Below are 15,592 nucleotides of genomic sequence, written 5' to 3' on the forward strand. Positions count from 1 at the left end.
TCATATTATTTCGTAATATGATACCTACTACCTACCAACTAAACAAAATGTTAAATATTCTAACGTGTTCTTTATTATTTATTTAATATATAATAATAATTATATAATAACGTAGCTATAATAAATAAAAAAATAATTGAAATAGAACCATTATTTAGAGGAATAACGAACCATTAATAACTTATTCAAATAAAATTAACTCAATACAAATATTTATATATATTTAATAATAAAATAGCAAGGTCTGCTTTTTAACGACTTGCTAATATTCCAATTAAGCTTTTGTTGGATATGACAATAGCCCAAGGGGTCAGTAACGAATCTGCGACCTTTACATCGCTAGGCGGCCTGTAGACCAAAGCTTTGACGCTTATTAATTATGAAGATATACAACATTAAAACTCATTATTATACTAATATCTGTCCTCTTACGAAGAAGGTCATAAGTTCCAAAGTTATTTCATTACGATACTTAACTGCGGACACACGTAGGTTTCAGCATGTTTCAACTCACTACTGAGCTTGAAATGTGTTACAAACACAAATAATTCTCATGCAAACTTTATATTATATACAAAAATATGAAATTCACGCTTGACGAGGTAATCATAATATTGTACACATACTAAAAACATCTCATTTTCTGGTATAACTTTTCGTCTCCGAGTATCCATGAGTTGATAGACTAGTATCGACAGTGCGTCACAAGGCTACTTGTATCTGAGGTCTGAGGTTGTTGTCAGTTAACTCAGTGACATTAAACACGTGGATAGTGTCTATACACTGTTTTACTATTAAAACAAACAAGACAAAAGACAAATAGTATTGATAATACATTCAGTTTGTGACGAAAACCCTTTAAAGTCAGCCATTTTAACGTACATAATACGAATTTGAAGTATTTATATACAATATTTAAATTATTAGATAGTGGTAGTCTAAAATTAAAAAAAAATGATTGCTTTGGTTTTGTTATATTATCTTTAAAAAATCCGTATTTTTTTGTATAGAGTATAGATAGGCCTAAAATAACAACAAAGATGCGTACGGAACTTTAAATTGTTATAACTTGAGACTAACAATTTTGATTTTTGAATAAGTAGTTATTTGCATTTGCAATTTTTAGCCGTTTTGAAGATTACTCTGAACAAATAGGCAGGCAAAAATAATGATTGTTTTGGATTTGGTAACTCGCAAATAGCACAGACTGACACTTCGATTTTATTTCTTTTAGTATTATTATTATTGTATAAATAAAAAATTGAGACATGATAACCCAGTGGTTAAAACAACTGAATGTTAGCCGAAGATTTTGGGTTCAAACCCGGGCAAGTATCACTGAATTTTCATGTGTATTGTTTGTGTTTTTAATTTATCTTGCACTTGGCAGTAAAGGAAAATATTGTAAGAAAACCTGCACTTTTTTTTATATATTCGCCGGGAGGGCAAATGACTACTCCACCTGATGGTAAGTGGTAGTAGAGTCCAAACGCGACGAAGGCCAGTACAGACGGGCAAAACGTTCTGCACTAGCCGCCTTCGCCTTGCCGGCCCGCAAGATGCCTCTTCACGCCTCGTTTGAAGGAACCCGGGTTGTAAGAGGAGGGGAACACGTGAGCTGGTAAGGAATTCCATTTTTTGGAAGTGCGACAAAGAAAGGAGTTGCCAAATTTCTTTGTTCGCGATGGAATTGATGTCACGCACGCGTTGATAGCACGTGGTGGGTGGATCTCCAAACCCATTGCCAATACGTACCAATCCGTATTGGAGCAACGTGGATTAGCTCCCAACCTTCCCCTCAAATGGAGGGAATTTAAAGGCTTTACATATACTCGCAAAATCTGTTTTAATGAGCGGTATACAACATTAAAATAACAATTGAAAGCTCATGTCTCTTGGGCGTTATAAACTCCATTACATTAATAAATTATTTATACAAAGGACAATCAAGGTAAGTCCGTTATATTTCCGACGGGATTAATATCCCCGCATAAATTATACGAACTTGACTTTTAATATATGAATAATGTAATATTTATTTTTTCTTTGAGTCTTAACATGCTCAATATTGCGAATTTGTTAAAAAAATTACCTACCTTCGAATTGACGACGCGCCGAGTTTTACAAGGACAAGTTTTGACCCTTCATTTTGTATGTAATTACTTATTAGCAACATAGTATTATAGCAAGCAACATAGTATTTCATAATTATCTTGCAGTGGGATTCTCCCCGTAATAAGCTTACACACGATTTACTCCTGTCCCTGCTAGCTGTATCTAAAAAAGAGTCAGGCTCTCCCTTCCCAAAACTTAGGAATTGTACATGATCTGGCAACGATAAACGTCGCCGTATGCCTTCGTTTAGGTTTAAAGGTGTGCGAGCCTCACACGTCATGTCTCTGTGGGACCCGTATAGATTTCGGACACCATCAACTCAGCTGCTGCAAAAACGCTGACCGTGCATATAGCCTAACTGACATACTCTATCGGGCTTTGGCCACAGCATCGATTCCTGTCCCTTTTTAACTAAATGACTTATGCAGAGACGATAGCAAGAGACCTGATGGAGCAAGAATAGTGCCATGGTCGATGGGACGTGTCCTTGTATAGGATGCAACTTGCGTAGACACGCTGGTAGTATCTCATATTTGGAATAGGTTTCGTAAAGCCGTTGCAAATGCTGCTCAAATACTCAAGCGCCGCAAATATTCACTTTTATCTAACGAATATGAATTTGCGGAGCTGGGTTTTGAAACATTAGGCCCATGGTCGTCTGATACTGAAAAAAATGTAAAAGATCTTTCAAAGGAATTGGTCCACAATTCTGGTGACCCAAGAGCTGGCGCTTACTTAGCCCAAAAGCTAGCAGTACAGAAAGGGAATATTGCTAGCGTCTTAGGTATAATGCCACAGGACAATCTTTAAGACGGCGTGTTTTTGTATAAATTTGTAATGTATAATTTGTTTTTATTTTACTTTTGTTTTAGTTTACTCTTATAATATTTTTTATTAATTTAATTATCTTATTTTGAAACACACGTCTCAGCACAGAAATAAAAATATAAATGTTTTAATAAAATATATTTCTTGATTTCGATACACACGGATACATATTATATAGAAAATAAAATGTGCCAAAAATACCTATATAGTTATTGAATTATTATTATAATGTTGAGTGATTGTTTCATAATATAAATTTCTAAAAACTTTAACAAACGTTAGTTTGTATGTAGGTATTTGTTATTATAACTTTAAGGTTACAAGAACTAGGACAAAAAAAAATGTCTAGGACCAATATCGCATTATAAAATAGATATCTTTAAAATTGATAATTTTAAAGTCTCCAAACAGACGTGCCATTAGTACTCTTAACGTCAGGACTCGAGGCTCAAGCAATAAGTGCCTGTCCATGCTTTAAACATGCACTCACTCGATTATGAGCAACGAAATGTACATGCGTGGTTTTAATGGAATAATTCCGCAGGGGTATTGTTAAGAAATATTAACAAAAAATAACTCTTAGTATATACTCTTCCGTAACAGCCTGTGAATGTCCCACTGCTGGGCTAAAGGCCTCCTCTCCTCTTTTTGAGGAGAAGGTTTGGAGCTTATTCCACCACGCTGCTCCAATGCGGGTTGGTAGAATTCACATGTGGCAGAATATCAGTGAAATTAGACACATGCAGGTTTCCTCACGATGTTTTCCTTCACCGTAAAGCACGAGATGAATTATAATCACAAGTTAAGCACATGAAAATTCAGTGGTGCTTGCCCGGGTTTGAACCCACGATCATCGGTTAAGATTCACGCGTTCTTACCACTGGGCCATCTCGGCTTTTTTTATAGTATATACTCTTAGCGTATAGTATACTCAATATACTAAGAGTTATTTTTTTATTATTGGTTTGTTTTGTTTAGTATATTTGAATATAATTTTAAATTAAAGAAACTATAGTCTTTGAAATTATTATAATTTATAGAGCCGAAATGGACCAGTGATTCGAACACGTAATTCTTAACCGATGATTGTGGGTTCAAACACACGCAACGACCACTGAATATATTCTATTCATGTATTTACTATGTGAGGAAATTAACATGATGAAAATCTACCACATATATATCCACGAATCGCTATTTAATTCTATCGCAGTATTTTTAATCATCTTATACATACTACAGTTCCTACTATTTTTTATTTATATACTTTAACAAAATCTTGAACTAAAGGTGACCTTGACGTAAATGGTGGCATTATCTATCAGCCATTTTTAAAAGGTACAAGATTTTTTAAGCCACTCCGAGTAAAATATTTTATAATCTGCAAGTTAGAATGAAATCAGTCAATTTTTGTATACGCTTAGAGTACCATGGCAAAGTAGTTGAAAACGACCAGAAGGCTAAAAACCAGATTGATACCATTTACTTTAATAAAAATAACGGTAATGTCAAAGACATAAAAAATAATATACATATAACATTCACTTAACATATACTAACAGTAGGTAGTAACTTAGTATATTATGTTTATGGATAATGGAATTGATTTGTTTATCCTATTTAGTATATAAGATCAGATAGGGATTTATACCCAAGGATTCCACCACAGTAAGTATTTATTTAAATATTGATAATAATAAGGTCCGCCAGAACGATTTCGGCCATGGCGGCCAATCTTAAGAGAGATTAACCAACTACACAGGAGATATTATAGTACACAAGTGTGTGCGCAAACACAGGTGCACTTACTATTAACTAACATTCTCATAATCCGATGGGACGGCAATCCGACACGACCGGAAAGAGTTCAGGCGCAGGATCAACGGCTTTACGTGCTTTCCGAGGCACGGGAGTGTACACACTTTCGACTTCCAGACTCCGGGCTGCTACTGAGAATTTTCTGATAAAGAAGCCCAATAACTTTTTATTGGTCCGACCGATTAATTGAACCCAGGACCCCCGGTCTGAGACCTTATATCAAGCCACTAGACCAACGAGGCAGTCAATCATATTCAATTTAAATATTATTCATGATGGATCAGTAAGTTTGAATGATTATGTTAGCACCCCAGATTAATTGAAAAAGAGTAAGTACGTTACCGATAATATTTAAGGTTACCTAATCATTTCATCGACATAGCCCAAAATATTTGGCAGTGGGTGGTCACATGTGTCGCAGTTTTTTTTTTTTTTTTTTATAGAATAGGAAGGTGGACGAGCATATGGGCCACCTGATGGTAAGTGGTCACCAAACGCCCTTAGACATTGGCATTGTAAGAAATGTCAACCATCGCTTATAGCCAATGCGCCACCAACCTTGGGAACTAAGATTTTATGTCCCTTGTGCCTGTAATTACACTGGCTCACTCACCCTTCAAACCGGAACACAACAATATCAAGTATTGCTGTTTTGCGGTAGAATATCTGATGAGTGGGTGGTACCTACCCAGACGAGCTTGCACAAAGCCTTACCACCAGTAAAAAGTTCAAGTTCCGACAACCGTTGGAGTAGACATGTTCTGGAATGGAGACCACGTAGCGTAGGACGTCCTCCAGATAGGTGAAGTGACGATAAACGCAAAGCGGTTGACAGCGGATGGAAATTGAGAGCTGAAGATCATGCTCTGTGGCGTGCCATTGGAGAGGTCTTATCATGACCATGATGATGATAATGATGTTGATTCAATTCATAAATAAAATTGTAAAATTTCTTATGACTTTAATCGGTTTAAAGTGTTTAATTATGTTGAGTAGAAACTATATACTTTGAAATTTACCGCTAACCGTCTAAAGTCATACTTTCACTTTTGACGTTTTAATTCTGACATTTCAAGAGTTGCCAGTTTCGTATGCTTTTTCATACAATATACACGTGTGAACGAATAGAAAATTTATTATCCATATCTACTAAAATATATAGACCCAATAATTATAAGTGGACAATGATTTTTACAACTTAATTCTAGCACAGTTAAACATAAACTGAAAATATATTTTATTGTTACCTGACACAATATTTTTTTATATAAAAAATGCAATAAGAAATTACTTTATCTTACTATTTATATAAATATTACCAAAACATTTTAAAAGTATAGTAATTTATACCCTAGCAGAACAAAAGTTAAAAATATTCCGCAAAATATTCCGTCGTGTGAAAGAGATGGTATAGTTAAACTAATATACTGATACCACTATAAGTAATCGTTAGATATTTTTTTCTGTAGTCATACCAGTTAATTTGTCAAATCAAACTATAAATATTGCCATATACTTCTAGTTATCAAATTGAGATGCTTCCTTAAGACCATGCCTTGTTCGGGAGATTCAACTATTAATTTTTATGATTTTCAATGATATTATTTATGAGCGATTAATACGAGACGTTTTTGTGTCTTCAAATTGCATGCACTAGTAACAAATCTGCTTCTTTTCACATATATAAAATCATTGAATTTTATGGTATTTTTTTTATAGTAGCGGTACTCACATTAAAAAAATATCTTTAAATAAGAGCTTGAATTCTCCGTGAATCAACGTATGGTAACATTACAAAACCAGTCACGTCACGTCATGGCGTAGTGTGGGTGCGTTTCGTGTGCGTATGTTCATGAATATTATGTCTTTGCATTGTGTTTGTATGTATTTCTGACGCCGTTGTGACTTGTCTGTCATTCCTCTAAATTTGGATTTTATAACTAAAAATCTTCAAACTGTCGTCTTCAGGTACGTAAGTTCGGATATTCTTTTGATACCAAGTATAAAACAACTCGCTACGTTCAAAACAAGGTTCAGTTAAACTTGTAACCTGTTCGACAGGCGTTGCCTAAGGATTGCTTCGATAATCATTAAAACTACTATAAATTCGATATTCCGTAACATTCCCATGCTATCTAAAATGTTATCTCCGCACCGGTTATCTTGCGATTTCAAGAATAACTAATGTTTTTATCTGGGTGCGGGGCTAAGCGGTGACAACGCCGCGCTTGAGCCAGAAAAGCGCTGCGAAGTCAGTCGGCTTTCCGGTGCCGGTTAAGATACTAGTGTTCACTCGTCTAGTATGAAATCATGGTAGGCTCGTGTCTGTTTTCTTGTCCTGTGGTGCCCCTGTGAAGTGTGCTAAGTGATTGTCTTGTTGCAGGCCGGCAGAATGCTAAAGTTTATACGTGGGAAGGGCCAGCAGCCCTCTGCAGAGAGGCAGAAACTGCAAAATGAGCTGTTCGCTTTTCGCAAGGTAAGTGATTACTCAAGTATGATTTTATTATCTACATTATTAGTAGTTATCTATGCAACAAATAATTATAAATGAATACAGAAAATATATGTAAACAAAACAGTGAATTATGTGTCACGGGTTAATTCCTGGTTAAAAATGTATTGTAATTTCTATTTATTTATTTTGCAGTTATTATGAAACTTTAGTATAATTTAATTTTTTTTAAAGATATCAATAGTTAGATCAGAACTATATATGTAATGTAGGAAAATATATTAATAAATCACTTTGCTATATGAGCATAATTACTTAATTAATTGTAAGCATTTCCATTATTGATTAATGGGATTTGTAGTTAAGCAATTAGTATTGATGCTAATCATCAATGATGTTTTATTACTAAGTAAATTAAAGATAAAGACTTCATTAGGCATATGTTTACTATGTTTAACTCGTTATTTATTCTTAACATTACCATTAATTATTAGCGATAAGTAAAATAATAAAAATAGATATATATATTAGTGTCTATGGTTTTTTGTTAGGTAATTTATGCAGATTTGTATGTATTGTCAAAAAATATGAAAAGAAGATCAAGCAGCCGTTGTCCTTTTTTTTTTTTATTTGACCAATTTCTGACTGTAAAAGACTTACAAAGCTTAAATTATGTTTAAGACATTAATCCAGTAATAGATTACTATAAATGTTATTAAAAAAAATTAAAATCAAGGATTTGTTAATTATTACGGTTAACATTTTAAGTAACAATGTCTTATCATGTCAAACCCTAAACTAGGCGTTTACTTTTTGATTAGATTGCAAGTTCTATAAAAATAATTTATAGAACTTGTTTCATATTGTGTTAACTAAAGTGGATCAAGGCTATAGGAGTTGTAATTATGAAACCTTTTATATCAAAAATATTAATGCATGTACATTAATATTTTTGGTAATATACATATATATTAGTAATTGATTATTCCAATGAGTAATGGTGTTGCTTATATTGAACAAACTATACCTATGTAAAAGGACAATATATAGAAAATATTTACATTAAAATAAAAACTATTACAGCCCCTTTTCGGTAATACATAAAAATAGTTATTTTTATAATATTTATTTTAATTTACATAATTTAGCTGTGGTTGTACATTACTATAATAACAAATATATCAATTAAAACCACATTAATGACATACCTATTCATGATTACCAATTTAGTATAGAGTTTTTATTTTGTTTTCATTGATTATAAAAACCTTACCTTTTAATCTTCTCTAAAGTGCTTGCTAGAAGAAATTTCTTGAGTTGTAACTTGTATTTTTAAACTTTTTTTTTATTTAAATTAAAAAAAAAATAGTGACATTCTTTTTTTATAATAATTAATTATTCCAATCAGTAATTAAAAAAATTCCAGTCGGTATGAAATCAAATACTATATTTATAATATATTTTTTATATATAATCGATACACATAGATGTAAAAAAAATACCGGAAAAATAATTCATTAAAGTTTCGCACAGACGCGCCTACGGGCGTGATGCCACCGTCCGTATAGATTGCTGTCAAGGTTGCCGAACTGTTTCAAATTGACAATTATATCAAAACTCCACAAGTGGCCGAATGAAAGCTTATATAATTTTGTTTCTCATTTACGTCATTGCATAATAATAAAAAATACATAAAGTGACGGTTTGTATTTGGATGTTTTTAATCGAAACTGTTGATACTGTAATATAATAAAATATAGATACAAGTCGGTTATGCCTTGAAATAAAACATAAGTGATTTTTGAGTTTATCTATAAACATTGTTACTTAATTTACGCTTAGCGTGCGTTCACACAATTTTTGTATTTAATAAGCGGGTTGAATTTTTTTATATATAGTTATTATATGTAGCGGCCGTGTTAATAATAATTGTAATTGATCCCAAAAGTTTAATGCTATTCATGTGTAACTTAAATTACCGCTTTGGTCTAGTAGCTTGCTAATAAGATTGCAGTCCGAAGTCCTAAGTTGTACGCGAGTCGAAAAAATTCAAAAATCATTGGATTTTTATGTCAAGATATTCTATTACCGAAATCTGTTAACTCCATAAAACATAAAAAAATAGATAGATATATCAAAACAATCTTTTTAGATACCTAACGCGCAAACGAAAGTTTTTAAAAATACTTTAAATTTAAAAATAAGACTAAAATTAGATTATGTACTTTAACCGTTTCCAAGAATTTAGTTTTGGACGCGAGTACCATTGTACGGAGTTTCAACGGTTATCGGTCGATAAGGGATAAGTCGATAACGATAATAAACGATCGATGTAACTATTGAACCGTTCAGTGAATGACTAAAATAATATTTGTAATTATAAGTTTCTTCTATTATAATCTTATTTACTACACGTTGTAGTCAAAAAGTAATTGAAAACCTGATTACTAAATAGATTATTTTTTTATATGTACAAAAAAATTTACCAACAATTTCAACTGGTTGTTACATGATGACTATCGGTTGTTATGAATTTATAGCGAGCGCTTAGATATTCATCTTATAAAATAAATACTTAAATAAAACACTTATATAATTATTCGATTAATTGAAATAAGTGTATGCAATGATGTTCTAAAATATTGGCGGTTAGTAGGATTTATCAGACATTCTAGCGGGAATCAGGAATATTTTGTTCTGTTGTGTAAGAGTTTGAAGGGTGGACGATCTGATATCATTTCAAGGAAAAGGTACAGAAAATCTAAAGTGCATCGACATATAGTTTTCAGTACATCGACGATATAAATAAGAACACAAGACAGTTTGTGTACAAAGGTAGCCCTGATTCATGACTATTATCATCCTTTCTATTATAACAAAATATCATCTATTTATTTATTTATAGAGCACGAAATATAATAAATATTAATAAAATAAATTATTCCGAAAAGAGTGGTTCCTTAATCTGGCCATTAGGTTATCTTAAAACATACTTAAATCTTGCAATTTAACAAAAATATAAGGAAAAATCTCAAAGCTTTTTTTTTTGCTTTACCAAGTGTTCGTATAACTCGGAATTCGGATTGATTTACACTTATTGTAGTCTTGCTCGTGTTTATAGTAGAATCGCTATCAATATCTTGTAAAGCAATAAATCGCCACGCCCGACCTCGCCCGTGCCGTTAATTATCTATAAGCCGATGTAACACAAGATAGCTAGCCAATGCATTCCATTTAAAAATTATTTCAGAGTATTCTGGTTCGAACTAATTCACAGTTAAAAAAAAAAGTTCGCATGACACTGTAGATACAGTTAGCAACGTTTCATTATGAAACAATTTATTTAATGTACACATAGTATAAACGTTACACTAAAATTTGACCTTAAAATATATTCGCGCTAAAAAAGTTTTACATCAATAAAAATTTTAATATTTTATTTGATGTAAATATATATTATCCTATAATTTTTCAAGTAATGTATGTATATTGGAACATAAATATTCATGCATCAACGCACTCCACAAATATTTTTTCGTGGTACCTTAGATTACCAATTATCTTATGAAATTAAAAAATATGGAATTGAACACCTTATTAAAAAGTTTTCACACATAATTATTCCATTATTTCTCAATACCTACAATTGTCTAGTTCTGTTACAAAAAAAAAAAAAAATGTTATGACTATTTACGTGTCTTATCATTCTTTTAATTACTTGATATCGACAGATTTTAAAACGTTATTAGATACCATTGATATAATAAACATTAGTCACATATGTTAAAAATAATACTAAAAATACTTGTAAGCAATGATGATGATTTAGTTTTTTTTTTTTTTTTAATAAGCAAGCTACATTGAAATAGATTGCTTGTTATTAAATCTACTTGTAGGCATTACTATAAGGAAAATATAAATTTAACGTGTTACCTGTGTGTCTCATCGTTATTATCAGAAACAAACAATATATCAGTTTAACAACAAAACAACATATGAACTCATCATATACTCTACCGCTAGACAGCAATACTTAGTACTGGCTCACACACCCTTTAAACCGGAACACTTTTGTGTGAGTGAGCCAGTGTAACTGCACGCAAAAGGGCCATAACATCGTAGTTCACAAGATTTGTGGCGATGTAAAGAATTTTTAATATTTCTTGCATCGCCAATATCTTTGGGTGGTGGTGACCACTAGTCGCACTGGAGCAGCGTGGGGCAATACGCTTCAAACCATCTTAAATAAATAATATATGGGACATTATTCACACATGTCCATCACATCCCAAACTAAGCAGAGCATGTACTATGAAACCTGACAACTGATATACTACTTTTCTTTTGTAAATACATACCTATATAGATAATTACACCCAGTCTCAGGACAAATAGACATGTTCATGCACACAAATGTCTGTTCCGGGTTAACCTTCGGCGTGAAAGTCAAGTATCTACTAACCACGCCAACCGGCCCGTCAAATCTTAAGAGGAGATCATGCCTCTCATGCGGATGCTGCTCAGTGGTAGTACATTTACGGACTATTTAAATTTCAATCACTCGTTTTGAGATCCTTACAATATAATTGTTGTAATTGTATTTCGGTCGGTGATACAATAATATACAGCTTCAACTTTTTTAACGTTTTAATGAGAGCCCTCAGGTTATTTTTTTACTTATTAAATTAGTATATAACAGAGATAATCTTGTATGTAATAAATATGTACTGAGTTCATGTTCTATATATATCATTCTATATATATCATGTTATATATATATTTAAATTACGCTGTTAGCTTGACGTATAAACTGGTTTTGTTACTTTTTATAACATTAGATAATTATCATTGTTTTATATAGGCATGTATATAAACTGAATACTCATGTACCTAATACTTGATCACAAATAAAAAACCTTGCTGTAAACCAATGGTGACCATTTAAACCAGTTGTACTCAGCCTTTTGTGGGTAGCCCACATGGTGTTACTTTATTTTCAACTATTTTAAATATGAAAGGTTTTTTTATTAACACCTAAATAATTTGAATTAAACAACTGCTTGTGACCACGGACACTGCAAAGTGAAACATAAAAAATGTTAAAATATACGCGATAAATCCGTTCATATTTGTACAATCCCGAAAATTAAGAAATCATTACCTAAATATATTTTGTTTGTGGTCCATATAAAGTAAAGGTTGAAAGGCTGTTTTAAACAATATATCGAGTTGTCTGGCACTCATAATGCTTTAATAGACAACGTTGATTGGCATATTTGTAACAAACGCATATTGTTTTACTGGCCACACGCAAAGTTTTACCGAGTACAATATTCATTAGAACCTCGACTAGACGTCGTTTACTAGAAACCTGTTCTTACATCTGATCTTGGTATAATAACTACAAGTTAACAATAACTTATTTTATTTTATCACCAAACATACAGCAACTATTAAAACCATCGATCGATCGAAATACAAGTATATCATATATTCGTCAACTCGCGGTAGTTTGGACATTTAAATACTTCTATATTAAATTTTATAAGGAATCTAATCGGAATCGTAAGGCCTGTCTACATCATTATATACCTAACTCGCTCTGTCTATTATAAAGATATCTGACGGGACCACATTCCTCATGCCAACACTGTTGTTAGAGGGCCTTATTCTTTTTGTGTCTTCTTAGACACCATCCAATACGAGCTTTTTTCGGTACTGTTTTTTTAATAACTTAATTATGAACTTTACATATTAGTTACGTCTTACATAAAGTATGAAAGCCTAACGAAGAATCATAATTTTTTTAAGCAAAAATTATACTTGTATCACTTGACAGAAATATATATATAAATCTAGGTATGCAAATATTTATATAAAAGTAGCAATTTTTTCGACGTTTGATAACAAATTGTATAAACTTGTTTGTCTGTCTTACTATCTGCCACTTGACTGGTGTAGGGAAGAATACGAGTTTAAACAAAAATAGATGAACGAGTCCGAATATAAGGTTATATTTTTGCCACATATCCCGTCATATTTTTACAAAGTGTCAAACAGTAATGTAGTCAATAGAAAATATCGATCAGAATATTAAAGTACTACCAGTCAACGACCTTCCAGTCATTCTTTAGTATGTATGTACTTCGTTATTTGTATTTCATATTAAAAATAATATTATTTTTGTGCTCTTATTTGTAAATTTAAAATAATCAACATACGGTAAATTTATTCAAAATTAAGATACTGTAAACTTGACTTGTATTCTACTTGTGCATAATAAATTTACCGTTTGCAAATTTATTAGTAAAATAAATATTATTTAAAATTCTGATTTGGAAACTTTATTTGTTTATTTATATCTTATTTATTATTTCTGTTTTAGTGTTTTTATAAATAAGTAATCAAAATAGTCCACCAATAAAAGTACGATAAAGCTAGATAGGGACCTTATATGATTATACAAAATGTTCGTTCAAAACCTATAAAAAATATTTAAAATAGCGCAAGCTATAATTTTAAACCGCACGCTTTTAAAGTCTAATGTCTTGAAGAGTCGATGCCGAACAGATGCCATGTTTCATTTGGACTACGGTATTCGAATTGATGCAATAAAAATCAAAGCGAGCACGTGATATCGTGAACTCGAGTTTTCAATTGGCTGAACTGTTTCCAATGCGAAAGAATGCCGCTACCATTAAAACGGTAAAATTATTAAACATCAATGATGTATTTATTGCATTGTTTATGCTCAAGCCATTAAAAGTGTTAATACTTTATCGACCAATTCACCGTTTTATAACAAAGTTACTTGACATCATTTTTCATCTATCAAAAAATTCAGATGGATTCATGCATGTCATCCAATTTATATAGCGTAGTTGCGTTCAACAAGGCGCGAGGCTTCATTATGAAGGGGGCAAACAGCTTAACCTCTATTAGGTCGCGTCATTGCCTGAATATAGCGTCTCCCACGGTTTCCTCCTCAAGACATCGTCAATTTAGTCGCATTATGCGTAGAAACATTCGGGCAACTCGTTTAATTCCCGAGGGTGGCATTTCCTATTTCGACGTTGTCCTATTTCGTATGGCCTCCCACACGCCGTGCCAGACTTGATTGTACAATTTGCGCAATTTAGATTGTAGCTTCATTTAAATTTCATAACTGTAAGATGCAAATCCATTGACTGTATTGAAACGACTGAAGCCACAAAAATGTTTAAGCTTAGCAATAATTAATCTTTGTTTGCTAGACGGATAATGTTAGTGTATTAGCAAACTAACTCAAAATGTAAACTTGAAAAAACTGCTAAGTGATCGTTCGAAATACGTTACTCCGGCGACAAACAATTTTGGTCACTAGAATGCAGATTTGTATCAATATTTGTCCAATTTAATGCGATATCTTATACGTACGATAAGGCGCGTCGACTGAGTTCATTCACTTGTAAAAAAATCGCGTGGTGTCCTCAAATGCCTTCGACGTGACTTATCTTATTTCTGTGCTAATATTTACACGATAATTTATTACTATTAAAAGTGATTGTTACTACCGAATTAACTTGTCAATATAAATAAGGAAACCGAAAATCGATTATTTCGAAGTGTTTCACTCATAACAATAGCAGTAAAAATATTATAAAAATTGTGTATATATATATAATATGTTATATAGTAACCACGTTTCCAAACATCAATAATAATGTTTTTATTGAGAGTTTATGGTGCATATATTTTACAAACAATAAAATTCATGAATATACAATTAATTTAAATAAGGGTATCCTTCTAATATTTTACATGAATGCAATATCACGTTTTGTCGCCCGTCCGATGTTGTAATCGAAACATTTCGGTCAACATGCGACAGTTCTGTGAAACCCAAAAATAATATCATGAATCCGTAATCTGGTTTGATGAGGACGATGTTTTTTTTATATACATTCGAACTTTTAAAATCCAATTACACTCTTCGTGTTTAATTTTCGAATTATTTATGAAGTATATAATAGGTGGGTAGGTACCATCCACTCATCAGATATTCTACCGCAAAACAGCAGAACTTGGTATTGTTGTGTTCCGGATTGAAGGTTGAGTGACCCGGTGTAATTACAGCCACTTGTTGCAACCACTGTGCCGACCAATTTACACTTGTCATCGTTATGAAAACATCATATAATATTTAAAAATGTATTTTTATGTATTAAACGTAGCAAAGTAATTATTCCCTTTAGAGCCTGTATATTACAATTTACGAATCTCTTATCAAAAGATCTTGGCACTCTTTCTAAAGCTTTTTATTTTGATTAATAGAAGTCTTACAAACCTCCATTCTATAGATAGTTGGACTCCTTTGTGATCGGACAGTCACCTTCGTGA

General features: G+C 32.2%; 1 protein-coding gene across 6 annotated transcripts in view; it reads left to right on the forward strand.

Moving 5' to 3' along the window:
- The first annotated feature begins 6,579 nt into the window (after window positions 1-6,579).
- Window positions 6,580-15,592, forward strand: part of LOC126770709 (lethal(2) giant larvae protein) — a 43,669-nt gene continuing 34,656 nt past the window's right edge. For 5 of the 6 annotated variants that reach the window (XM_050490224.1, XM_050490227.1, XM_050490228.1 and 2 more), the window contains exons 1-2: window positions 6,962-7,074; window positions 7,145-7,237. In XM_050490224.1, the coding sequence (XP_050346181.1) occupies window positions 7,072-7,074; window positions 7,145-7,237 (96 nt within the window). In that variant the 5' untranslated portion in view covers window positions 6,962-7,071. Of the gene's footprint in view, window positions 6,730-6,961; window positions 7,075-7,144; window positions 7,238-15,592 lie in introns of those variants that run through there. The other variant, XM_050490225.1, reaches the window with a different exon arrangement.

The sequence above is a fragment of the Nymphalis io genome, chromosome 9 (genome assembly GCF_905147045.1).
Source record: "Nymphalis io chromosome 9, ilAglIoxx1.1, whole genome shotgun sequence".
Classification (NCBI taxonomy): Eukaryota; Metazoa; Arthropoda; class Insecta; order Lepidoptera; family Nymphalidae; genus Nymphalis; species Nymphalis io.